We start from the raw sequence: 26,494 nt of genomic DNA, 5'->3' as shown, positions 1-26,494 counted from the left end.
CTAAACGATCTAAATTTCTTTCCTGTAAACTGAGAAGATTGTTTCCTGGCTGCTGCTGTTGATTCATTGCAACTAAGCAAGGACGTTTGAGTCCGACAGATTCGCAAGACTTGTCGGGACTTTCTGGGTCCACGTTGTAAATAAAGGGCGGGGAATGGGTTGACTGGCTCCTCCTCCCCAAGCCGAGGGCGAGGGATCGCTCTCTCCAGAGGAGAGCACCAGCCCACCCCTACTCCTGATTGGTCGCTGGGCAGGGGGCGGAGCGGGCGCGCCACGTGCAGTCGGTGTGGGGCTGGGTGGCGGTCAGATCAGCGCCTGCAGCCGGTGTCGCAGCCTCCTCCGCCAGCCGATGTTCTCTGCCTTGCAAGCGGCTCCGAGCCGCCGCTGCCTCCGGAGGGGGATGGACCAGGAGTGGGGGCGCTGCCTCGCCTGGCCGCTGCTCGCCCTGCTGCTACTGGCCGGGAGCGGCCGCCAGCTCCTCTGCAGGGCGGCGGAGCCCCGGGCTAGCGGCACTTCTCGCCTGCTCCGTTTCTACGGGCAGGTGCTGGAGAACAGCCCGGCGGGGACACCAGTGCAGGGGCTGCGGGTGCCGCTGCGGCGGCTGCTGAACCCTGGGGAGCCGCCGGGGGAGTGGGCGCTGGAGGGGGCCGGCGCCTCTCGCTTCTCCTTGCACCTGGGGCCGGGGCTGCTGCTGCTGCTGCGGACGGCCCAGTGCCTGGACCGGGAAGCCCGGCCGCGGTACACCCTGTCCCTGCGGCGGCCGAGGACAGCCGGCTCCTCTCGGCGGGCGCTGCTGCGGGTCCGGGTGCTGGACCGGAACGATCACCGGCCTCGCATCCCCGCCGGGCCGCCCCTGGACGTGGACGAGCTGGCGCCGCTGGGCAGCGAGGTGGCCTGGCTGCGCGCCCTGGACGGGGACGAAGGAGCCAACGCGCTGCTCACCTACCGCTCGTGGCCGGCCGGCGCCGGCAGCCGCCTGCTCTTCGTGGTGCCCCGCAGCGGGCAGGTGCTCACGGTGGGCTCCCTGCTGGGGCGCCGCAGGCTCAGCCTCTGGGTCTCGGCGCAGGACCATGGGCTGCCCCGGCCTCTGCGGAGCCCGGCGCGGCGGCTGCAGCTGGCGGTGCGGAGAGAGGGCGCCCGCAGGGCCCGCTCGCCCCTGCCCCAGAAGCAGCCGCCGGGCTCCGGCTCCATCTCCTACACGGCGCGGGTCCCGGCCGGGGCGCGGCTCGGGGACCCCATATTCACCGTGCCGGACACACGCTACCAGGCGGCCGGCAGCTGGTTCGAGCTGGCTTCTCCCGCCGCCCCCGTGGAGCTGGAGCGGGCGTCAGGCCGCCTCCACCTGAGCCGGGAGCTGCCGCGGGGCGGCCGCGCCGAGGCCCTGGTGAGAGTGCACCGGCGGGGCGGGCGAGGTAAGGCTGGCGCTGCCCGGGCGCGGAGGGGGAAGGCGGGGGCCGCTGGTGGCGGCGCTGGGTGCCCGGCGGAGAGACGCGGGGGCCCCAGCTTCCTCTGCCCGCCGGCGGTACTGCCGCCTCTCCCCGCAGAGCCGGTCGGGGGCCCCATGATCGCGGCTGTGCCCCGAAAGGCCGCGGCGCTCTCGGGCTAACGCAGGGGGTGCCGGGGGCGGGTGCTGCACAGAGCCGAGAGGTGCGCGCAGCCCCAGCCAGGGGACCCCGTTTCCTCTCCTCTCCCGGCGGGCTGGGGTGGAGGGAGAGGGGAACAGCGCGAGTGTGTTTAACTGCATTAGAACTGGCCGCCCCCGCTGCTGCCCTAATAGTATTGGTGGCCCCTGCAGTGTCGCCTTCTTCTCTTGGGTCTGGAAGCGCCAGCGTGTGGTGGCCGCAAGACATTGTCTGATGCGCTTTGCAGACAGAGCAAAATACCCATCCCCTACAGCCTACGAAGTACGCTCGTGGCATTACCGGTCCCCCGCCCCTACTGTTCCTCACACGTGCTTGTCAACTGTTGGAAATGGCCCACCTTGATTATCACTACAAAAGTGTTGGTTTTTTTTTTTTCCTCTCCTGCTGGTAATAGCTCACCTTACCTGATCACTCTTATTACAGTGTGGATGGTAACACCCGTTGTTTCATGGTCTCTGTGTATATAAAATCTCCCCACTGTATTTTCTACTGCATGCATCCGATGAAGTGAGCTGTAGCTCAGGAAATCTAATGCTCAAATAAATTGGTTAGTCTCTAAGGTGCCACAAGTCCTCCTTTTCTTTGTGTGGATACAGACTAACACCGCTACTACTCTGAAACTGGTTTTATACTGTGGATGCTGTTGTGGGGTAGGTCTGCTTCAAATCTCCTGAAATGTGTTGCACTCAAAACTCCCCTACCATAGAAGCTGTGCAGTATGACATAACTATGAGCCTGTATAACATGTGCCTATCTGCACACTTGGGATGTGTGCCTGTTGCAGTCTGTTGCTTTTGAGTCTGATAGGAAGACATTGGGGATTTTTAAATGGTCTTCTGGATATTTTAGCATTTCCCACCTCTTTCCAAATCAGGCTCATGAACACACTAATGAATCGGGGGCAGTGAGCATATGGTGGGGGTTCTGACTGGAGAAAGAGCATAGAGTAATTTGAAAACAAAGTATTTGTGAGGGAAGTTCAATTATGTGTTCATTCTGACCTGTAGTTCTTAAAAATAATCCATAAATCTAAGTCAAACATCAGATAAAAATATTTTTAAAAACTGCGGCCCATGGGCTGCTAAATTTGATAAGAAGCATGGTGTCTAGCCTTATTGATATGGAACCATCGCACAAAAAGTGAACTGATTAAAAACTTGAGTGTCAGGTTTCACTATGACAGGTTTCAGAGTAACAGCCGTGTTAGTCTGTATTCGCAAAAAGAAAAGGAGTACTTGTGGCACCTTAGAGACTAACCAATTTATTTGAGCATGAGCTTTCGTGAGCTACAGCTCACTTCATCGGTTTCACTATGTGCATGCATGAAGCCCATTAATGTTAGTGGAAATAGATGTGATAACAGAATCACAGAAGATTAGGGCTGGAAGAGAGGTCATCTAGTCCAACCCCCTGCTCAGAGCAGGACCAACATCAACTAAATCAGAGGTGGGTAAACTACAGTGGCCCGTGGGACCATCCTGCCCAGCCCTGGAGCTCCCAGCCGGGGCGGCTAGCCCCGGCCCCTCCCCCGCTGTTCTTTTGCAGCCGTGTGGGTAGCGCGGCTTGCACCCACCCACCTCCTAGGCTTTCCAATAAGCCTGTCCTGCAGCTCTGAATGGCATGGTAAGGGGGCAGGGAGAGGGGAGGTTGGATAAGGGGCAGGAGGTCCTGGGGGGGTTGTCAGGGGGCGGTTGGATGGGGTGGAGGTTTGGGGGGGGGGCGGTCAGGAGACAGGGGGCGGGGAAGGGTCCCGGGAGGGGGGAGACAGGGAGCAGTGGGGGTTGGATAGGGGGTGGGGTCCTGGAGAGGGGCTGTTAGGGATGGGGCTCCCGGGATGGGGAGATCAGGGGACAAGGAGTGGAGCAGGGGGTTGGATGGGTCAGGGAGCCTGTTGGGGCAGACAGGGAGCAGGGGGAGTTGACTAGAGGGGTGGGATCCTGGGGGGGTGGTTAGGGGTAGGGGGGGTCCCGAGAGGGGGCAGTCAGGGGACAAGGAGCAGGGAGGGTTGGATGGGTCAGAGGTTGTGAGGGGGGCAGTCGGGGTAGGAAGTGGGAGGGGGCGGGGGGCAGGCTGTTTGTGGAGGCACAGTCTTCCCTACCCGTCCCTCCATACCGTTTCACACCCCGTTGTGGCCCTCAGGCCAAAACGTTTGCCCACCCCTGAACTAAATCATCCCAGCCAGGGCTTTGTCAAGCCAGGCCTTAAAAACCTCTAAGGATGGAGAGTCCACCACCTCCCTAGGGAACCCATTACAGTGCTTCATCACCCTCCTAGTGAAGTACTGTTTCCTAATATCCAACCTAGACCTGCCCCACTGCAACTTGAGACCACTGCTCCTTGTTCTGTCATCTGTCACCACTGAGAACAGCCTAGCTCCATCCTCTTTGGAACCCCCCTTCAGGTAGTTGAAGTCTGCTATCAAATCCCCCCTCACTCTTCTCTTCTGCAGACTAAATAAGCCCAGTTCCCTCAGCCTCTCCTCGTAAGTTGTGTGCCCCAGCCCCCTGATAATTTTTGTTGCCCTCCGCTAGACTCTGTCCAATTTGTCCACATCCTTTTTGTAGTGGGGGACCCTAAACTGCATGCAATACTCCAGATGTGGCCTCACCGGTGCCGAATCGAGGGGAATAATCACTTCCTTCGATCTGCTGGCGGTGCTCCTACTAATGCAGCCCAATATGCTGTTAGCCTTCTTGGCAGCAAGGGCAAACTGCTGACTCATATCTAGCTTCTCATCCACTGTAATCCCCCTTTTCTGCAGAACTGCTGCTTAGCCAGTCTGTCTGCAGCCTGTAGTGGTGCATGGGATTCTTCCGTCCTAAGTGCAGGACTTCTTTTGACCCAATCCTTCAATTTGTCTAGGTCACGCTGGACCCTATCCCTATCCTCCAGCATATCTGCCTCTCCCCGCAGCTTCGTGTCATCTACGAACTTGCTGAGGGTGCAATCCATCCCATCATTCAGATCATTAATAAGATGTTGAACAAAACCAGCCCTAGGACCAACCCCTGGGGTACTCCCCTTGATACCACCTGCCAACTAGACATTGAGCCATTGATCACTATCCATTGAGCCTGACAATCTAGCTAGCTTTGTATCCACCTTATAGTCCATTCATCCAATCCATACTTTTTTAACTTGCTGGCAAGAATACTCTGGGAGACTGTATCAAAAGCTTTGCTAAAGTCAACATATATCATGTCCAATGCTTTCCCCATATCTGCAGAGCCAGTTATCTCATCATAGAAGGCAATCAGGTTGGTCAGGCATGACTTGCCCTTGGCAAATCCATGTTGACTGTTTCTGTTCACCTTCCTCTCCTCCAAGTGCTTCAAAATGGTTTCCTTGAGGACCTGCTCCATGATTTTTCCAGGGACTGAGGTGAGGCTGACTGGTCTGTAGTCCCCTGGCTTCTCCTTCTTCCCTTTTTTAAAGATGGGTACTATATTTGCCTTTTTCCAATCATCCACGACCTCCCCCGATCGCCACAAGTTTTCAAAGATAATGGCCAGTGGCTCTGCAATCACATCAGCCAATTCTCCCAGGACCCTCGGATGCATTAGATCTGGACCCATGGATTTGTGCATGTCCAGCTTTTCTAAATAGTCCTTAACCTGTTCATTCACCACTGAGGTCTGCTCACCTCCTCCCCATACTGTATTGCCCAGGACAGCAGTGTGGGAACTGACCTTGTCTGTGAAGACCAAGGCAAAAAAAGCATTGAGTACCATTCAGCTTTTTCTGTATCACCTGTCACTAGGTTGCCTCCCCCATTCATTAAAGGTCCCACACTTTCCCTGATATGTTAGCAACAAGAAAAAGATCTGTAGATACCCTTCTTGTTACCCTTCATATCACTTGGTAGCTGCAACTCCAGGTGGGTTTTGGCCTTCCTGATTACACCCCTGCATGCTCGAGCAATATTTTTATACTCCCCCCATGTCATCTGTCCAAGTTTCCACTTCTTGTAAGCGTCCTTTTTGTGTTCAGCTAAGCTGGTCACCTGTCATCAGGGCTGGCTCTAGGATTTTTGCCTCTCCAAGCAAAAAAAATTTTTGGCCATCCCTGCTTTTTTTTGTGTGCCCCCGGCTCCACCCCAACTCCGCCCCTTCTGAACCCCTTCCCCAAATCCCCGGCCCCACCTCCTCCCCTGGGCATACTGCATCCCCCCCCCCATTGCTTCCTGTGGCTTCCCCTCCCCCCAATCCCCCGCCCTAGCTCACCTCTACTCCATCTGCTCCCCTAAACACGCCTCCGCTCTGCTTCTCCCCCCTCCCTCTCAGGTGGGAGAAGCTCAGGGGAGCAGGCGGAGCGGAGGTGAGCGAGGGTTGGGGGGAAGTGCAGGAAGTAATGGGGGGGGGAGTAGAGGAACCGCTCCATGCCCCAGCTCACCTCTGCTCCACCACCGCCGCCTCCCCCGAGCATGCCGCTGCTCAGCTTCTCCCTCCTTCCCTCCAAGGCTTGCTGATTCGTGCGTGGCAAGCCTGGGAGCGGCGGAGGGGGAGAAGAGGAGTGGCGGCGGGGTGCTCAGGGAAGCAGGTGCAGGCGAGCTGGGGCGGCGGGGGTACGTTTCTAGGGGCGGCGTGGCCAGCACTGGAACGCCGTCCCTAGAAATGTGCTGCCCCAAGCACCTGCTTGTTTTGCTGGTGCTAGAGCTGGCCCTGCCTGCCATATTTGCTATTCTTTCTGCACCCTCAATAAGGCTTCTTTAAAATACAGCCAGCTTTCCTGGACTCCTTTCCCCCTCATGTTAGCCTCCCAGGGGATCCTGCCCATCAGTTCCCTCAGGGAGTCAGTCTGCTTTTCTGAAGTCCAGGGTCTGTATTTTGCTACTCTCCTTTCTTTTGTGAGGATCCTGAACTAAATCAGCTCGTGGTCACTGCTGCCCAGGTTGCCACCCACTTCTACTTCCCCAACCAATTCCTTCCTGTTTGTAAGCAGCAGGTCAAGAGGAGAACGGCCCCAGTTGGTTCCTCCAATAGTTGCACCAGAAAGCTGTTCCCAACACTCTCCAAAAACTTCCTTGATTGTCTGTGCACTGCTGTATTGCTCTCTCAGCAGATGTCAGGGTGATTGAAGTCCCCCATTAGAGCCAGGGCCTGTGTTCTGGAAACTTCAGTTAATTGTCCAAAGAAAGCCTTGTCTACCTCATTTTCCTGGTCTGGTGGTCTATAGAACACACCCTCCACGACATCACCCTTGTTGCTCTCACTTTTAAACTTAACCCAAAGACTCTCAACCGGCTTTTCTATAGTTTCATACTGGAGCTCTGAACAATCCTACTGCTCTCTTACGTAGAGTGCAACTCCTCCACCTTTCCCCCCCACCTGTCCTTCCTGAACAGTTTACAACCATCTATGACGGTGCTCCAGTCATGTGAGCTACGCCACCAAATCTCTGTTATTCCAATCTCATCATTGTTCTTTGACTGTGCCAGGACTTCCAATTCTTCTTGCTTGTTTCCCAGGCTTCTTGCATTTGTGTACATGCACCTAAGATAACTAGCTGATTGCCCTGCTTTCTCAGTATGAATCAGGAGGGCCCCCCTGTTGCACTCCCCTCCTTGTGTTTCCTCCTGGTATCCCACTTACCTCAGGGCTTAGGTCACCTTCCCTCTGCAAACCTAGTTTAAAGCCCTCCTCACTAGGTTAGCAAGCCTGCCTGTGAAGATGCTCTTCCCTCTGTTCGTTAGGTGGATCACATCTCTTCCTAGCAATTCTTCTTCCCAAAACAACATCCGGGAATGGAAAGGGGAGGGAAATAAAACATTTTAAATTCCTTTAAATAGTAGAAACTAGAAATGAAGGTGGGTCAAAATATCAAATAGTCTGTTATATAAATTGGGTCATGAAACACTCAAAGTAAACTAAAATATTTCCATTCTTCAAATTGTACATGGGTCACTAAGTAATTGTCACACTTGTATGTCACTTCAGTTCCCTATCAATTTGCCAGGATGAGAGTTGCTCATGACTTTTGCTTACAATGAGGTCTTTACAGATTTTGGAAATGTTTTTTACAGACTGATGACTTGGAGAAGTGACAGATGGTGCAAAAATTACAAGCAAACGCAAACATGGGCTCTTCATTATCATCAGACAACTGTGCATGTACTGAGAATCAAATAGCCTCCAGACAGAGAATTATTCTTATACACATGTGCAACTCAGTTCAGTGGAGAAATACCATTTACCATAGTGTAAATCTCTTCATTTTTTAAAGAGACTATGGCTATGTCTACACTACAGAGCATATGTTGGTATAGCTCCCTACTGTAAACACAGCCTATACTGAAAGAAGGAGTTTTTTGGTCTGTGTAAGAACACCACTTCCTAGAATGCTGTTAAATTCTGTTAACTACATTGACAAAAGTGCTAATCCACTGACATAGCTGTGGCTGTGCCGGGGGGTTTGTCAGCATAGCTGTGTCACTCTAGAGTGTGGGGTTTTCACACCCCTGCTGATATAATTTAAGAGTAGGCCAAGTCTAGTTTAAAGCAAACAAATGTCTTACAGTTCTAGATGTAGTCTGAATGAGAAATTATCTGTTAAAGTTTCATTGAGGATGTTGCTTGTCTGTAAGTAAATAAAGTAAATACCATTATGAACAATATTTTATAAAATCATTCATACAGTTGTGATCTGTAATGTGGTGCTCTTTAAAATGTTGCTTTTCTACCATGTTCTATGCCCTGAAAATGTATTGACAACAAACGAGCCACAGGGTGAAAAAAATTCAATAATCAAGTAGGACAAGGTCATTTTTATACTCCTTCCCTGGACTGCTTTTTAAATTAAGGTAGAACTCTGTCATAATTTTGGACAATCACTAACTTCAGACCTCTCACTTTTTAAATCACTTTTGTCAGGTATAGATCATTAAATAGTTTAGCAGTTTTGAACAAATATTTTATGTAGAGAATCTGGTGAGATGTGTAACACTGATCAAATAATATTTTCCTGTTTTTTGCCTTTACCCAGTTAAATATAATTAACAGTTACTTTCTAAAGGCTGACATGTTAATCAATATTATGAAACACATATCAAGCCTTACTGCTTTTTACCTTATTAATTTAAATACAAAATTAACAGATCTGTACTGACTTTCATCCATTATGTAGAAATTACAAAGGGAAATAGACATTTTCTCATGTGCTGCTTCGCCACTGACAAGTTTGCTTTTACATGTTTGAATATTTTAGAGAAAAAAGGACTGATTAAAAATTGGACCTCTATTTTTTTCTGATCTGCTTTATTTTTGATTAATTTATAGCACTCTTCCTACATACCTGAATCCTAGAAGCAGAAAATACATATTTCATTCAGTTAGGTCACTGAAATGAGTTGCAAGAGTCCAGTGTACAACAAGATTAATTTGATTCCTAACTGTTGGAGTAGCTCCTAGGAGCCATAGTCATGCTCTAGGTTTTGTCAGAATAGGACCCCATTGTGCAAGGCACTGCAAAACACAGAACAAGAAGATGGTGCCTACTCCACAGAATTTACAGTCTATACATTCAATATAAAATTTTGTACAGTGCTTATGAATTGCCTTGTTTACCTGTGGAAAAGTAAATGTCCATTGTAAGAATGAAAACTGAGATGTACAGTGTCTGGCTCTCTTCAGTTTTTTATATTCGGGGTAGCACCCAGAAACCTTGACCAGAATTAGGGCCCAATTGTGTAAGGCAGTGTACGGATATAAAGGTGAACGTGGTCTCTTCCTCAAAGAGTTTACAATCAAGATTTGTATGTGAAGATTAAATGAGCTACTGGCCTGTTTTTCCTGGGATGCTGAATACTTGCAGATCCCATGTGTGTGTTCAACAGCTCTGAAAATCAGGTCATAAGCTCCTGACATGAATGGACAATAACTAAGGTGTAGATGAATTCACACGCTGACCCACAATCTCCAGAGATTTATCTTGATGCTTTCAGTGTATCATGCTTTAAAAAGTGGAAGAAAACTAAGTGTCCATTACACTTAGAGTTCAAAACACACTTCTGTTTTGACACAAATAAGCTTCCAGATCTTAGGTGCTTTTGAAAATCCCACCCTTAAGTGGCTTTGGACCAGAAGTCCCATTAACTTTCAATGGGATTTGTGATTCTGAGCTATTTTGTGTTTCTGAAATCCCACCTTCAGTGATACTACATAAACTAATATCCAAAGAACTACAGTGTAAAATCAGAAATTGAGGTAGGAAGCATTTGGTTTTCTAGTTCAGTGGTTCTCAAAGCTGGTCTGCCGCTTGTTCAGGGAAAGCCCCCTGGCACGCCAGGCCGGTTTGTTTACCTGCCACATCCGCAGGTTTGGCTGATCGCAGCTCCTACTGGCCGTGGTTCGCCGCTCCAGGCCAATGGGGGCTGCGGGAAGCGGCACAGGCCAAGGGATGTGCTGGCCGCCCTTCCCGCAGCCCCCATTGGCCTGGAGCAGTGAACCATGGCCAGTGGGAGCCACGATCAGCTGATCCTGTGGATGTGGCAGGTAAACAAACTGGCCCGGCCCACCCGGGGCTTTCCCTGAACAAGCGGTCGACCGGCTTTGAGAACCACTGATCTAGTTCACTCTGCAGTAGGTGCAGGATGCTCCAGGCTTGAAACAAGCTCCAGGGATTGAGAGCAAAGAGACGGAATAGATAATATTGAAAGAAGAGCCTCTTCAAATAGCAGTATGACCACAAGAGCTCAGAAGTGCAGCTTGAGTTTAGTGTCCCTTAAACCTGGGATATTTCAAAGCATCAAAATGGAATAGAAAACCAGTAGTTAGTTTATTACTGAAATATATAAAATACTTCTCGAACTGTTCAACTTGAATTGACATGAATTTCTCTCATGTTGTCCTTTTCACATGTGATGTTACAAATACTGTAACTGTGACTGAATTCAAATTGAAGATTCTCAAATGAAATTGATTTTCAGTCTGATTGAGGAGACTGTGGCATAGAGCAGCAGGGCCAGGGAGGGGTTTTTGTATGTAGAGTGTCTGATTGGCACAATGTGATAAGCACTCAACCTTTAGGGTTCCTCTTGGAAATAAGCCTTTGTTTAAAAAGGATTAAGTTTGAATTGAAATTCCTGAGAAAACAGCTTAGAGTGCATATTTAAAAAGTTTTAATTAGCCCCATTTTCTTTCTTTTTTACTTTCCTAATAGCTCTTCTGATGGCATTTTTTGTTAAAAAGCCTATGATCTGTGGAGCACAGATCTTAAAAATACATATACAGGTGTAAGTGGCTATGATTTCAAATTGAGATATAGGGACCATTTCTGCACACTTAACTTTTTTTTTTTTATTTTCTCCCTTGAGATTCTAGAACAAGATACACCTAATTCCAGAATCAGAAACCCAACCTGGCAAGCCAGATCAAAGGTCACCACAATCCTTTCTTGTCCCAGTACCAGACTGATTCAAACCATATGTGCATAGCAAGGCCATGCCCTCTAATTCATCTGCCCTGCCAACAGAGGGGCTTGATCCACTTAAACCATGAAACCACTGTAATAGCCACAGCTCATTAGAAGGAGCAGCAAGTCTCAGGATTAAGGTTATTGTGTTACCCTGCATGTATATATCTTCGGAAGAGGCTCATTGTAAAGAATAATGGGCTAGACTGCTTTTACCACCTGGTTAGTTACTGGGCTGTTCGCTGCTTGCGAGACCGTAGATGAGAGAGAAGCAGAAAAATAAGATTAATTTTTGGGGTGAAAATGATGAGTCTTTATATGGTGGAAAGTTGTTACATAGTACTGTATGCAGTATGCAAGGAGCTCTGTTTTGGTGTTTAAATAGCTTCTCTGTCAAAGAAGTTTGAAAAAAGACAAGCAAAAGAAGATCCTTAGGATAGTTCATTCTCCCCTTTATTCTTAATGTCTGGCATGTTAAATCAACTCTTTGGAGCCTGTGACTTCATAGCTCAAAATTTTCATTGTTATAACAGGGTATGAAGCAATCTGCAAAGCCATTTCAAAGCCTGATCAAAGTTGTGAAATATGCCCCAAAATGTTAAACCTAGGGGACAATTTAAATAATTTCATGAAGGCCGTGGATGCCTTCCTACTCCGAGAAAGCTTACTGTGTGTATGTGCTTTATGGATTTAAGTTTGTTTTATTATACACATGCAGGAGTGGGTTACCACAGATCTTGTAAAATTGGCCAGTAGGCATATGTCACCATTTGTGATATTCCCTGCCTGCACTATAGATCTGAATTCAGAATTCGGTTTTGTGTGTCTGGATGGAGGCTGAATTACACATTTACAAAACTGGAAGCTAAAGGTTTACGCCCAGTTGCATTTAAATGTGCCCAAACTTTTGGACATGTAGGCTACGAGTGGTCACTAGCGTGTGCAGAGACCTGATTTGTATGCATAATTGTGCAATGCATAAACATAGAAACATACTTGGGCTGTCTTGCATATGGACCTTGGGTCCCTGATCTAGGGACCAAGTTTTCAAGAAGCTTGGGCACAGTTTTCCATGTTTCACATTTCAGTACTAAACACCACTTGAGCATAGGGTTGCCAACTTTCCAATTTCTTAAAATTGGACACTACAGCCCCCCTGCTCGCCTCCCCCCATTGCCCCCCAGGACTCACCTGCAGAGTGGGGCTGGGAGCTGAAGTGGAGCCTGCCCATGAGATGCAGATAGGAGTCCACCCTGGCTGAGAAGGGGGTGGTGTGGGTTGATGACCCGGTGCCACTGGTCCCCATGCCCTGGGCTAGGCTGACGGTGGCATTTGCAGGCAGCGATCAGTGGGGAGGGATAGCTGTCTGTCTGGGCAGGGCTGGGCTGGGGGAAATGTCCTTTCCTCCTCACACTGTGGGAGAGAGCTGGAGGCCAGGCTCCACAATGAGCTGCATGCCCTGAGCTTTAAGGGTGCTGCTCCCCAACCCTCCCAGGCCGGAGCCCCATCCAAGTGGCACGGGGAAGGAGGCGAAACAGGAGCGCATGTGATCCCTGGCTCAGGTTGCGGCTCCGGTGCCAGTCACGGGTGTCTTGTAACGTGCGTCTCGTAGCCCCTGGAGCAGCTTCCCATGAAGATGGGGTGTGTCTGCAGTGGGCGGGTGGGGGCAGAGCTGGGGAGCAGAGAGGAGAGTGGAAAATAGGACACGATCCAAACACATTGCATGCATTGGCACCCACCTGGCTCAGAGCCATGCTTCCCCCAGCTCTCTGCAAGTGCCCCGCTGTGGTCACATGCTGCGGTGGGCGCTGCCTTGTTCCCCTCCCCCCGTTCTGACACCCCTGTGGGCAGTAACCAGACTTTTGGTGTCCAATCAGTACTTCTGACTGAACACTGTACAGGTCCCCTTTTGACCAAACTTTCCAGGGTCAAAAACCGGACACCTGGCAACCGAACCCTACTTCAGCAGCAGACATTTGTTTTTTTGGTGATCTCCCATCCAAGTACTGGCACAGTACAATCTTTCTTAGTGTCTGGGGTTCAATAGGATTACAACAGGTAGTGAATGCAGGTAATAATCTCTTTACTAGGGCTGTCCAAGTGATTAAAAAAATTAATCACGCTGTTTAAACAATAATAGAATATCATTTATTTAAATATTTTTGGATGTTTTCCACATTTTCAAATATATTGATTTCAATTACAACACAGAATACAAAGTGTACAGTGCTCACTTTATATTTATTTTTTATTACAAATATCTGCATTGTAAAAAACAAAACAAAACAAAAGAAATACTATTTTTCAATTCACCTAATACAAGTACTGTAGTGCAATCTCTTTATCATGAAAGTTGAATTTACAAATGATAGAATTACGTACAAAAAATAACTGCATTCAAAAATAAAATAGACAACTTTAGAGCCTACAAATCCACTCAGTCCTACTTCTTGTTCAGCCAATCGCTCAGACAAACAAGTTTGGTTACAACTTGCAGGAGATAATGCTGCTCGTTTCTTGTTTACAATGTCACCTGAAGGTGAGCACAGGTGTTCTCATGGCACTGTTGTAGCTGGTGTCGCAAGGTATTTACGTGCCAGATGCGCTAAAGATTCATATGTCCCTTCATGCTTAAACCACCATTCCAGAGGATATGTGTCCATGCTGATGACGGGTTCTGCTTGATAACAGTCCAAAGCAGTGCGGACCGACACATGTTCATTTTCATCATCTGAGTCAGATGCCACCAGCAGAAGGTTGATTTTCTTTTTTGGTGCTTTGTGTCTGTAGTTTCCGCATCAGTGTTCTCTTTTAAGACTTCTGAAAGCATGCTTCACACCTCATCCCTCTCAGATTTTGGATGGCACTTCAGATTCTTAAACCTTGGATTGAGTGCTGTAGCTCACGAAAGCTTATGCTCAAATAAATTTGTTAGTCTCTAAGGTGCCACAAGTACTCCTTTTTCTTTTTGCGAATACAGACTAATGCAGCGGCTACTCTGAAACCTGAAATATAATCAAGAGGAATTTTGGAACCTGCTGTTAATTAAGTGGAAAGAAAAATCTCAGGGAATGCTAATTTATTATCGGTTATAAAAATGGAAATACACTATAACTTTTTCCAAAACTCGGTAGAAATGTGCATATACAACTTGATGCTGATCATGCCCATTATGTCTTAGTTCCACATATGTGCTTGTTTCATATCTATTGTTCAGGAACATATGCCCCAGTTTTACCAGGACAAGCCTGAGGTTTTTTTACATGAACTTCTTTCAAGGTCCTTGAAATGACAAAAAACAAAAATTTCATTAGTCAAAATTTCTGCATTTTTTAAAAAATAACTGCAAAATATTTGTTTATGATATGTATTCTCTTAGGTAGAGTTTGTTTACCATGAACAAACAGTCCGGTGAAAGGAGTGTTCTAGGTTATAGACAATTCTTGAAGCTCAGAGAAAAGTCAAATTAATATAGACCTTCTCAAAGCTCTTCTGTTCAAAGTGAATGTGAATGGCATTTTGTCAGAGTTTCATGCAGAATACAAGTTACTGGGGGGAAATGGTACACTCAAAAAAAAAAATCGCTGTTCAGTGAGAAGCTGGCATGAGGAATGCAAGTGGAAAAGTGAGTGTACTGTACCTTCATGTGTTGTGTTACTACTTCATGATACCATTTCATGACCCTAAAAATTGTCATCACAAATGTGCCTTAGTTATTGATTTAGAAAAGTATGGTCATCTTACTAAATATTTAAAAGTCAGGATTAATTTCTCCAATTAAAAAAAAATCTGAATTATAGGCTCACATTGACGAGAGACTAAGCATCACAGCTTATTGATGAATGTTTGAATAACTTCTAAACCTCAATTGTGTGTTACATATACCAATATGAGGATTCCTTTTAAGGGGAAATGACATTTTTATTGAAGGAATTAATTTATCTCTAGTTAACAACCACTAGCAAGTGCTCTGAAAGACACACACACACACACACACACACACACACACAGGTAATGCAGAACATTTGTCATAGCAGTGGGATTGTAGGTGTCAAGGTTCCTTCCTCTCTCTGAACTCTAGGGTACAGATGTGGGGACCTGCATGAAAGACCCCCTAAGTTTATTCTTACCAGCTTAGGTTAAAAACTTCCCCAAGGTACAAACTTTGCCTTGTCCTTGAACCCTATGCTGCTACCACCAAGCGTGTTAAACAAAGAACAGGGAAAGAGCCTACTTGGAGACATCTTCCCCCAAAATATCCCCCCAAGCCTTACACCCCCTTCCCTGGGGAAGGCTTGATAAAAATCCTCACTAATTTGTACAGGTGAACACAGACCCAAGCCCTTGGATCTTAAGAACAATGAAAAATCAATCAGCTTCTTAAAAGAAGAATTTTAATTAAAGAAAAGATAAAAATCACCTCTGTAAAATCAGGCTGGTAAATACCTTACAGGGTAATCAGATTCAAAACAGAGAATCCCTCTAGGCAAAACCTTAAGTTACAAAAAGACACAAAAACAGGAATATACATTCCATTCAGCACATCTTATTTTACCAGCCATTAAACAAAAGGAAATCTAACGCATTTCTAGCTAGATTACTTAGCCCTGGTCTACACTAGGACTTTAGGTCGAATTTAGCAGCGTTAAATCGATTTAAACCTGCACCCGTCCACACAATGAAGCCCTTTATTTCGACTTAAAGGGCTCTTAAAATCGATTTCCTTACTCCACCCCCGACAAGTGGATTAGCGCTTAAATCGACGTTGCCGGCTCGAATTTGGGGTACTGTGGACACAATTCGATGGTATTGGCCTCCGGGAGCTATCCCAGAGTGCTCCATTCTGACCGCTCTGGACAGCGCTCTCAACTCAGATGCACTGGCCAGGTAGACAGGAAAAGAACCGCGAACTTTTGAATCTCATTTCCTGTTTGGCCAGCGTGGCAAGCTGCAGGTGACCATGCAGAGCTCATCAGCACAGGTGACCATGATGGAGTCCCAGAATCGCAAAAGAGCTCCAGCATGGACTGAACGGGAGGTACGGGATCTGATCGCTGTTTGGGGAGAGGAATCCGTGCTAACAGAACTCCGTTCCAGTTTTCGAAATGCCAAAACCTTTGTGAAAATCTCCCAGGGCATGAAGGACAGAGGCCATAACAGGGACCCGAAGCAGTGCCGCGTGAAACTGAAGGAGCTGAGGCAAGCCTACCAGAAAACCAGAGAGGCGAACAGCCGCTCTGGGTCAGAGCCCCAAACATGCCGCTTCTATGATGAGCTGCATGCCATTTTAGGGGGTTCAGCCACCACTACCCCAGCCGTGTTGTTTGACTCCTTCAATGGAGATGGAGGCAATACAGAAGTAGGTTTTGGGGACGAAGAAGATGATGATGATGAGGTTGTAGATAGCTCACAGCAAGCAAGCGGAGAAACCGGTTTTCCCGACAGCCAGGAACTGTTTCTCACCCTAGACCTGGAGCCAGTACCCCCCGAACCCACCCAAGGCTGCCTCCTGGACTCAGCAGGCGGAGAAGGGACCTCTGGTGAGTGTACCTTTTAAAATGCTATACATGGTTTAAAAGCAAGCATGTGAAAGGATTACTTTGCCCTGGCATTTGCGGTTCTGCCTTTGCAAAAGGTTTCTGGGGAGGGCAGCCTTATTTCGTCCTTCATGGTAGGACACTTTACCACTCCAGGCCAGCAACACGTACTGGGGAATCACTGTAGAACAAAGCATTGCAGTGTATGTTTGCTGGCATTCAACCAAAATCCGTTCACGCGGTGGGAGGAGGCAAAATGCGACCTTGTAACGAAAGCACATGTGCTATGTATGTAATGTTAACAGCAAGGTTTACCCTGAAAGAGTGTAGCGACTGTTTTATAAAATGTGTCTTTTTAAATACCGCTGTCCCTTTTTTTTTCTCCACCAGCTGCATGTGTTTCAATGATCACAGGATCTTCTCCTTCCCAGAGGCTAGTGAAGCTTAGAAAGAAAAAAAAACGCACTCGCGATGAAATGTTCTCCGAGCTCATGCTGTCCTCCCACACTGACAGAGCACAGACGAATGCGTGGAGGCAAATAATGTCAGAGTGCAGGAAAGCACAAAATGACCGGGAGGAGAGGTGGCGGGCTGAAGAGAGTAAGTGGCGGGCTGAAGAGAGTAAGTGGTGGGCTGAAGACAGGGCTGAAGCTCAAAGGTGGCGGCAGCGTGATGAGAGGAGGCAGGATTCAATGCTGAGGCTGCTGCAGGACCAAACCAGTATGCTCCAGTGTATGGTTGAGCTGCAGCAAAGGCAGCTGGAGCACAGACTGCCACTGCAGCCCTCTGTAACCAACCGCCCTCCTCCCCAAGTTCCATAGCCTCCACACCCAGACGCCCAAGAACGCGGTGGGGGGGCCTCCGGCCAACCAGCCACTCCACCACAGAGGATTGCCCAAAAAAAAGAAGGCTGTCATTCAATAAATTTTAAAGTTGTAAACTTTTAAAGTGCTGTGCTTAAAGTGCTGTGTGGCATTTTCCTTCCCTCCTCCACCACCCCTCCTGGGATACCTTGGTAGTCATCCCCCTATTTGTGTGATGAATGAATAACGAATGCATGACTGTGAAGCAGCAATGACTTTATTGGCTCTGCAAGCAATGATTAAAGGGAGGAGGGGAGGGTGGTTAGCTTACAGGGAAGTAGAGTGAACCAAGGGGTGGGGGGGTTCATCAAGGAGAAACAAACAGAACTTTCACACCGTAGCCTGGCCAGTCATGAAACTGTTTTTCAAAGCTTCTCTGATGCGTACCGCGCCCTCCTGTGCTCTTCTAACCGCCCTGGTGTCTGGCTGCGCGTAACCAGCAGCCAGGCGATTTGCCTCAACCTCCCACCCCGCCATAAACGTCTCCCCCTTACTCTCACAGATATTGTGGAGCACACAGCAAGCAGTAATAACAGTGGGAATATTGGTTTCGCTGAGGTCTAAGCGAGTCAGTAAACTGCGCCAGCGCGCCTTTAAACGTCCAAATGCACATTCTACCACCATTTTGCACTTGCTCAGCCTGTAGTTGAACAGCTCCTGACCACTGTCCAGGCTGCCTGTGTATGGCTTCATGAGCCATGGCATTAAGGGGTAGGCTGGGTCCCCAAGGATACATATAGGCATTTCAACATCCCCAACAGTTATTTTCTGGTCTGGGAATAAAGTCCCTTCCTGCAGCTTTTGAAACAGACCAGAGTTCCTGAAGATGCGAGCATCATGCACCTTTCCCGGCCATCCCACGTTGATGTTGGTGAAACGTCCCTTGTGATCCACCAGAGCTTGCAGCACTATCGAAAAGTACCCCTTGCGGTTTATGTACTCGGCGGCTTGGTGCTCCGGTGCCAAGATAGGGATATGGGTTCCATCTATAGCCCCACCACAGTTAGGGAATCCCATTGCAGCAAAGCCATCCACTATGACCTGCACATTTCCCAGGGTCACTACCCTTGATATCAGCAGATCTTTGATTGCGTGGGCTACTTGCATCACAGCAGCCCCCACAGTAGATTTGCCCACTCCAAATTGATTCCCAACTGACCGGTAGCCGTCTGGCGTTGCAAGCTTCCACAGGGCTATCGCCACTCGCTTCTCAACTGTGAGGGCTGCTCTCATCTTGGTATTCATGCGCTTCAGGGCAGGGGAAAGCAAGTCACAAAGTTCCATGAAAGTGCCCTTACGCATGCGAAAGTTTCGTAGCCACTGGGAATCGTCCCAGACCTGCAACACTATGCGGTCCCACCAGTCTGTGCTTGTTTCCCGAGCCCAGAATCGGCGTTCCACAGCATGAACCTGCCCCATTAGCACCATGATGCATGCATTGTCAGGGCCCATGCTTTCAGAGAAATCTGTGTCCATGTCCTGATCACTCACGGGACCGCGCTGACGTCGCCTCCTCGCCCGGTATCGCGTTGCCATGTTCTGGTGCTGCATATACTGCTGAATAATGCGTGTGGTGGTTAATGTGCTCCTAATTGCCAAAGTGAGCTGAGCGGGCTCCATGCTTGCCGTGGTATGGCGTCCGCACAGAAAAAAGGCGCGGAACGATTGTCTGCCGTTGCTCTGACGGAGGGAGGGGCGACTGACGACACGGCTTACAGGGTTGGCTTCAGGGAGCTAAAATCAACAAAGGGGGTGCCTGTACATCAAGGAGTATTTCAGGCAGGACTGCACGGAGGGTTCCAATAAGAAATGGTGCACCTAAGTTATCGTTGTTATTGGAACAAGGAGGTTAGCCTGGCCTCTGATTGATACATGGCTAGATTTACCTCGCTGCACCTTCTCTGTGAGTGACTGCAGTGTGACCTAGAGGAATGAGTCCCCTAGACAGGGGAGGAGGCAAATGAGTACAAAACAAATCTGGTCTATTTCTTGTTTTGACCCACTCCATCTATCTTTTACATCTTTGGCTGGCAGCAGACGGTGCAGAAGGACTGCATGCCATCCACATCTCATGGCTGCTCGGCAGAAGATGGTACAGTATGACTGCTAGCCATCCCCATCTCTTGCCTGCCTGGCAGAAGATGGTGCAATACGACTGCTAGCAATCCTCATCTCTTGCCTGCCTGGCAGAAGATGGTACAGTACGACTGCTAGCAGTCCGTATCGCCTGCCCGCTCACCATAAGACGGTTCAATAGGACTGACTGCAGGACTAAAGAGAATGACCTGGTCAAGTCACTCCAAATTTAGTCCCTGCGCCCATGTCTGCCCAGGCGCTCCCAGCCGACGCGGCCAGGAGCACCTCGGACACGATGAGGACGACTACCAGTCGTATTGCACCGTCTGCTGCCAGAAGGCAAGGGGTTGCTGCTACTGTGCAGCAAAGCCGTACCGCGTCTGCCAGCACCCAGGAGACATAGGGTGACGGTTACCTGAGCGGGCTCCATGCTTGCCATGGTATGGCGTCTGCACAGGTAACTCAGGAAAAAAGGCGCGAAATGATTGTCTGCCCTTGCTTTCACGGGGGGAGGGAGGGAACGGGGGGCTGACGATATGTACCCAGAACCACCCGCGACAATGTTTTAGCCCCATCAGGCATTGGGATCTCAACCCAGAATTCCAATGGGCAGCGGAGACTGCGGGAACTGTGGGATAGCTACCCACAGTGCAACGCTCCGGAAGTCGACGCTTGCCTCGGTACTGTGGAAGCGCTCCGCCGAGTTAATGCACTTAATGCACTTAGAGCATTTTCTGTGGGGACACACACACTCGAATTTATAAAACCGATTTCTAAAAAACCGACTTCTATAAATTCGACCTTATTCCGTAGTGTAGACATACCCTTACTAACTAACAGTTGTAAGGCTGCATTCCTGAGCTGCTCCTGGCAAAAGCATCACACAGACTGACAGACTCTTTGTTCTCCCCCCTCTCCCTCCGCCTCCAGCTTTGAGACTGTCTTGTCTCCTCATTGGTCATTTTGGTCAGGTGCCAGGGAGGTTATCTTAGCTTCTTAACTCTTTACAGGTGAAACGGTTCTGCCTCCGGCCAGGAGGGATTTTTTAGCACTGTATACAGAAAGGTGGTTACCCTTCCCTTTATTTTTATGACAGTAGGATTGACAAGAAAGAACCCAGCCCTTGTTGGATGGAACCTCACAAGGTATTTCCTTAGGGAATATGCAAAAGTTGTGAGAGAAAGAAGTGACCTAACAAGAAGTAGTGAAGAAGACATAGTCCCCAAACAAGTTCTTGCCTGTACACTGAAGAGGGATGGAGTGTGTGTTACAGTTTTTGCCAACCATGTCATCAGTGATGACCAACCCCTTTGACACTGAATCACATCCAGAGGTGCTTACCAACACATCTTCTGGCTTGTATGTAACGTCAGATATACAAGAGTTTCTACTGACAATAGCAGATGTTGGCGAAGAACAAATGGAGAAATTTGTGAGAGGTGCACTTGATTTTGATGGGACACGTAACTTCAGCCCAGTCAAGAAATCTGCATCCAAACATTTGCTGACATGGCCAAGAAGACCAAATTTAAGTCTATCAGTCCAGAAATTGTATTCCTCAGCGTCTTGTCCTTAGCAAGATACAGAGATGATGTTTCAGTTGCAACTGTTCTTAGGCACAGGTCTAATTGGGACACTATGTCCCTTTTCCATGGTGATGGAACAATGAGAGTAAGAGACAAAGCTGAATTAGGGCACCATCTGGAAGCTCAAGCTAAAAATCCATGAGCTAAGAATATGCAACAAAGAAACCACCATGTGTATCAGATGTCATGGCTGTCATACAAATGATGGCTGGAGACAAATTCCACACATTGAATGAATAGGCTGCCAAGTACCTGAGGCAGTCCTAAAAGAATTTGACAACATTAATTCTGTAATAAGTCTTCGACAGATATAACAACAGTAACTCACTGTGAAAACTGCAGAAAGATAGTGCTGGACATAATCTAAGGTTTGATGCAAGAATAACCAGGTGATTGGTGGATGCCCTGTGCCTCTGTGGCATCCAACAAACAGTTGCTTGCATGATTCCTCTTTGAATATATGGTTCAAAATACACCTGAGCATGTAGAAGCACACCCGGCACAAGTACTCCTTGCTGGAGGCTTTTTCAATGGTCAAGTACCAAAGTCCATCACCAGAGAGATGTTGAAGAAGCCCAGGACTTGTACGGTATTCAAGAGGTAACAGACACAAGGATGCTTCTGCATGTTTTATGTGCCAATATGGCTTTTGGGTCTCTTGGGGTCAAAGAAACTACACCTGACACAGAAGTTTTGGTCCTTGCTGTTCACTACTTTCCATAAATGGAACACACAGATAACATGTGGATTGAAACAGGCACTTTACCAGCACAGCTGACAAGCCTCATATCATACCTGTGCATGCAATTGGTGACACACTCACTCTGACTTCTGCAATATGCTTTCTGCTGTACATGCATTAACACAATGTGACTGTCATCCCTATTTGGTATGGGAGTGGGGAGAGTCTACGTTCAATGTCAAAACAAAGGGAGCTTACTACTTCAGAGATCTTGCCAAATTGGTTGAGAGTAATAGACAATCTGCAGTTTCTGCTTCAAGGACGGTGGTAGCAGTGCTGTATGACTAGAGCAAGAAAGAAAAGGAGACCCACGAAGCCCTGAATTGCTTGCACCTCCATCTAGCCATCAAAAAGGACAAGTCACTAGCCAAACTTCCACCATGTGAGGACAGTTTTGAAGAGCATATCAAAAGAGCATCTTGGCAAACAAAGATTTTGATCACCATAACAACATGGGTGTATTTTTCAAGGGTACAATGGCATCTGAGCTTCTACAAGAACCTTATTTGAGCCTTTATCAGTAGGAGTTGCTGTGCAATCAACTGTCTGTAGTCAGAACAATCTTTCCCATGCAGAACTGTGTACATGCCAAGGGAATGAAGACTGTGATAACCACACACTCTCGACAGAGATCATAATGATGAATAAGATGATGATGATGACTAGAAACATTACCAATGCTATTACATGTCAATGGTACCTATACACATTTATTAGAGTTTTTATTTTACCTTTTAGATGGTGGTTGTGATGCTTTGAGGTCACAAAGTAATCCAGTTTTATGTCTTGAAATAATTCATAGTAACAAAAATGACTGCAGATGTTAAAATGACCACTTGGAAATGTATTGCTGTCATTGTTTATTACCATAGAAATGGGGATAAACAGATACCACTTGACGGCTTCACATCATACTTTATCTTAAAATAGACATAATAAGATTTGAAATGGGGTGTGTGTGTGTGTGTGTGTGTAGACAGGGTACATTAAGTTGACCAAATTGGTGGTGTCTACTGCTTGCCTATAATGTATAAGCGTGTAATAGATACTTGAGTGTTCTTGCCCAGCAGCTGAAGACATATCTGCAAATAACTTTGGGTAGTACAGGAATTAAGTGCCTGTGAGTTTGACACACTGTCTTTGAGTGGCTGCAACTAGTACTTGTTTTATGAAGTATCCTTTCATTTGAAAGTTCTGTAGACCTCTGTAGCACATTTTATTCTCCTTTTCTAGAATACCATTTTATTATTATTTTTTTAATATACTGTTGTCCCTTTTTGACTTGGCTAGTCACAGTTTGGGACTGTGGGTAGGGTGACAAGACGTCCTGTTTTGGCTGGAACAGTCCCTTTTTTAAGTTCTGTCCCAGCTGTCCCGACCTTTTTTGCAAAGGTGGGCATTTGTCCTGTTTGCTCTTGCTGACTTGACCAGTTGGTAAGAGTGATGGGATAAATGTCCACTTTTGTCAGAAAAGGGTGGTGTGGTGCAGAGGCATGTGCGGGTGTGGATGAGCGACTATGCTCATCCCATGCAGCGGGGGAGACAGGGCTCCAGCAAGCACCGACAGCCTCGTGCGGGGAGCAGACAAGCCTCGAGCAAACAGCCGCCCCAGCCCCAGCCCTGTGCGGTGAGGGCCTCTGGCGAATGGCTTGGGCCAGCCCAGTCGGGGTAGGGACAGGGGCGCAAAAGAGGGCTCGGGCCAGTCCCAGGCGGTGTCCCATTTTCCCTTTGGGAAATACGGTCACCCTAACGGTGGGGATGCTGCAATTGGTAGTAGAAATTGGTAGTAGTCAGGTATTTGTTTGATGCAGTTTTGCTTATGAACAAAGAATGTACAATGTCCTGAATGCAGAAGGAATCAAATAGCAGAAAACTGCTTCTTTTGCCGACAGCACCAAGAATATTCTCTTCAATCTGGACCCCTGACCCCAATATCTCTCTCCAGGTTTCTTCCAGGGTCAGATGTTGTGCTTTAGGTTCAGCAGCTCCTACCAGCTGTCTGTCTCTCAATCTCTGTATTCTGCCTTCATGCATACAACACAATCAATATTCAGCAAAAGGCCTCCAAACTCTTGCATTCACAACGTCTTTTGTCTTAGGTGGGGGGCTTTTGATATATTAATTGAAGGTTACTGTGACTAAGTTCCTCCTCTACCTTGGCGGGTCCTGCACTTATTGGCGGATTTTCTCGCCTCAGAGGTTCACGGCAGCCCTCAGTTTGGCCACTTTCGTGGCTCAAATCTGCCGTTCACTCAGTTAGCCTCATCACCGGCCAGCATGGGGAAAAGGAAGAAGAACAATCCCTGCAGTCTCTGCTGATCCACCTAGTGGCTCGGGGAACAGGCCAGAGACCTTGCCCTCTGGTGGAACCCACAGTCCAGGTCAACTCCTCCGGTATCAAGTAGGGAGTTGGAGGGATGGGGTGAACCCAGGCCCGCCCTCTACTCCAGGTTCAAGCCCAGGGCCCTGTGGATTGCAGCTGTCTACAGTGGCTCCTGTATCAGCTGTGTGACAGCTACAACTCCCTGGGCTACTTCCCCATGGCCTCCTACCGACACCTTCTTTATTCTCACTACAGGACCTTCCTCCTGATGTCTGATAATGCTTGTACTTCTCAGTCTTCCAGTAGTACGCCTTCTCACTCTCAGCTTCTTGCACCTCTTGCTCCCAGCTCCTCACACGCACACCACAAACTGAAGTGAGCTCCTTTTTAAACCCAGGTGCCCTGATTAGCCTGCCTTAATTGATTCTAGGAGCTTCTTGATTGGCTGCAGGTGTTCTAATCAGCCTGTCTGCCTTAATTGTTTCCAGAAAGTTCCTGATTGTTCTGGAACCTTCCCTGTTACCTTACCCAGGGGAAAGGGACTTACTTAACCTGGGGATAATATATCTGCCTTCTATCACTCTCCTGTAGCCATCTGGCCCGACCCTGTCACAGTACTCACAGTCCATCTCAAATTAGTTGTGATCAGGGCAGTCACCAGCACCTCTCAGCATAACACTACCATGTATATATGGTGATGAAGAGTTGTTCTTGGGTATAAACAGTTTTGGTGGCTTCCAGTGGGCTGTTAACCATCTTTGAGGGTGCCATTATAATAGCAGGCTTCTGCACCAAGACTGCATGAAGGAAAGTGTTGGCAGTAAGGGAGGTTATCAAAGTTGGGTTTTAAAGGAATGCTTTAGGAGATAAAAGGCCCAATCTTGTAATGGCTCTTTGTGCAGAAGTCCCACTGACTCCAGGGGAGTAACCTTTGCCGAACCCTTACAAATTATTAGCTGCAAAGAGCCTGGCACATTGGCTGTGAGTACATCATAGAATATCAGGGTTGGAAGTGACCTCAGGAGGTCATCTAGTCCAACCCCTGCTCAAAAGCAGGACCAATCCCCAACTAAATCATCCCAGCCAGGGCTTTGTCAAGCCTGACCTTAAAAACTTCTAAGGAAGGAGATTCCACACCTCCCTAGGTAATGCATTCCAGTGTTTCACCACCCTCCTAGTGAAAAAGTTTTTTCTAATGTCCAACCTAAACCTCCCCCACTGCAACTTGAGACTATTACTCCTTGTTCTGTCATCTGCTACCACTGAGAACAGTCTAGATCCATCCTCTTTGGAACCCCCTTTCAGGTAGTTGAAAGCAGCTATCAAATCCCCCCTCATTCTTCTCTTCCACAGACTAAACAATCCCAGTTCCCTCAGCCTCTCCTCATAACTCATGTGTTCCAGTCCCCTAATTATTTTTGTTGCCCTCCGCTGGACTCTTTCCAATTTTTCCACATCCTTCTTGTAGTGTGGGGCCCAACACTGGACACAGTACTCCAGATGAGGCCTCACCAGTGTCGAATAGAGGGGAACGATCACATCCCTCGATCTGCTAGCAATGCTCCTACTTATACAGCCCAAAATGCCATTGGCCTTCTTGGCTACAAGGGCACACTGTTGACTCATATCCAGCTTCTCGTCCACTGTAACCCCTAGGTCCTTTTCTGCAGAACTGCTGCCTAGCCATTTGGTCCCTAGTCTGTAGCGGTGCATGGGATTCTTCTGTCCTAAGTGCAGGACTCTGCACTTGTCCTTGTTGAACCTCATCAGATTTCTTTTGGCCCAATCCTCTAATTTGTCTAGGGCCCTCTGTATCCTATCCCTATCCTCCAGTGTATCTACCTCTCCTCCCAGTTTAGTGTCATTTGCAAACTTGCTGAGGGTGCAGTCCACACCATCCTCCAGATCCTTTATGAAGATATTGAACAAAACCGGCCCGAGGACCGACCCTTAGGGCACTCCATACCGGCTGCCAACTAGACATGGAGCCATTGATCTCTACCCTTTGAGCCCAACATCTAGCCAGCTTTCTATCCACCTTATAGTCCATTCATCCATCCCATGCTTCTTTAACTTGCTGGCAAGAATACTGTGGGAGACCATGTCAAAAGCTTTGCTAAAGTCAAGGAATAACACGGTCACTGCTTTCCCCTCCTCCACAGAGCCAGTTATCTTGTCATAGAAGGCAATTAGATTAGTCAGGCATGACTTGCCCTTGGTGAATCCATGCTGACTTTCCTAATCATTTTCCTCTCCTCTAAGTGCTTCAGAATTAATTCCTTGAGGACCTGCTCGATAATTTTTCCAGGGACTGAG

At 48.0% G+C, this 26,494-nt stretch overlaps 1 protein-coding gene across 1 annotated transcript in view; it reads left to right on the top strand.

Moving 5' to 3' along the window:
• Nucleotides 1-349: 349 nt before the first annotated feature.
• The window catches only part of LOC125631066 (neural-cadherin-like), a 94,654-nt gene continuing 68,509 nt past the window's right edge, over nt 350-26,494 (top strand). Inside the window, exons 1-2 of the mRNA XM_048837243.2 lie at nt 350-958; nt 1,007-1,412. Coding sequence (XP_048693200.2) covers nt 350-958; nt 1,007-1,412 — 1,015 coding nt within the window. The remainder of the gene's footprint in view (nt 959-1,006; nt 1,413-26,494) is intronic.

The sequence above is a fragment of the Caretta caretta genome, chromosome 2 (assembly GCF_965140235.1).
Source record: "Caretta caretta isolate rCarCar2 chromosome 2, rCarCar1.hap1, whole genome shotgun sequence".
Classification (NCBI taxonomy): Eukaryota; Metazoa; Chordata; order Testudines; family Cheloniidae; genus Caretta; species Caretta caretta.
The sequence above is the reverse complement of the archived record's forward strand: the minus strand, read 5'-3'. Positions and strand labels throughout refer to the sequence as shown.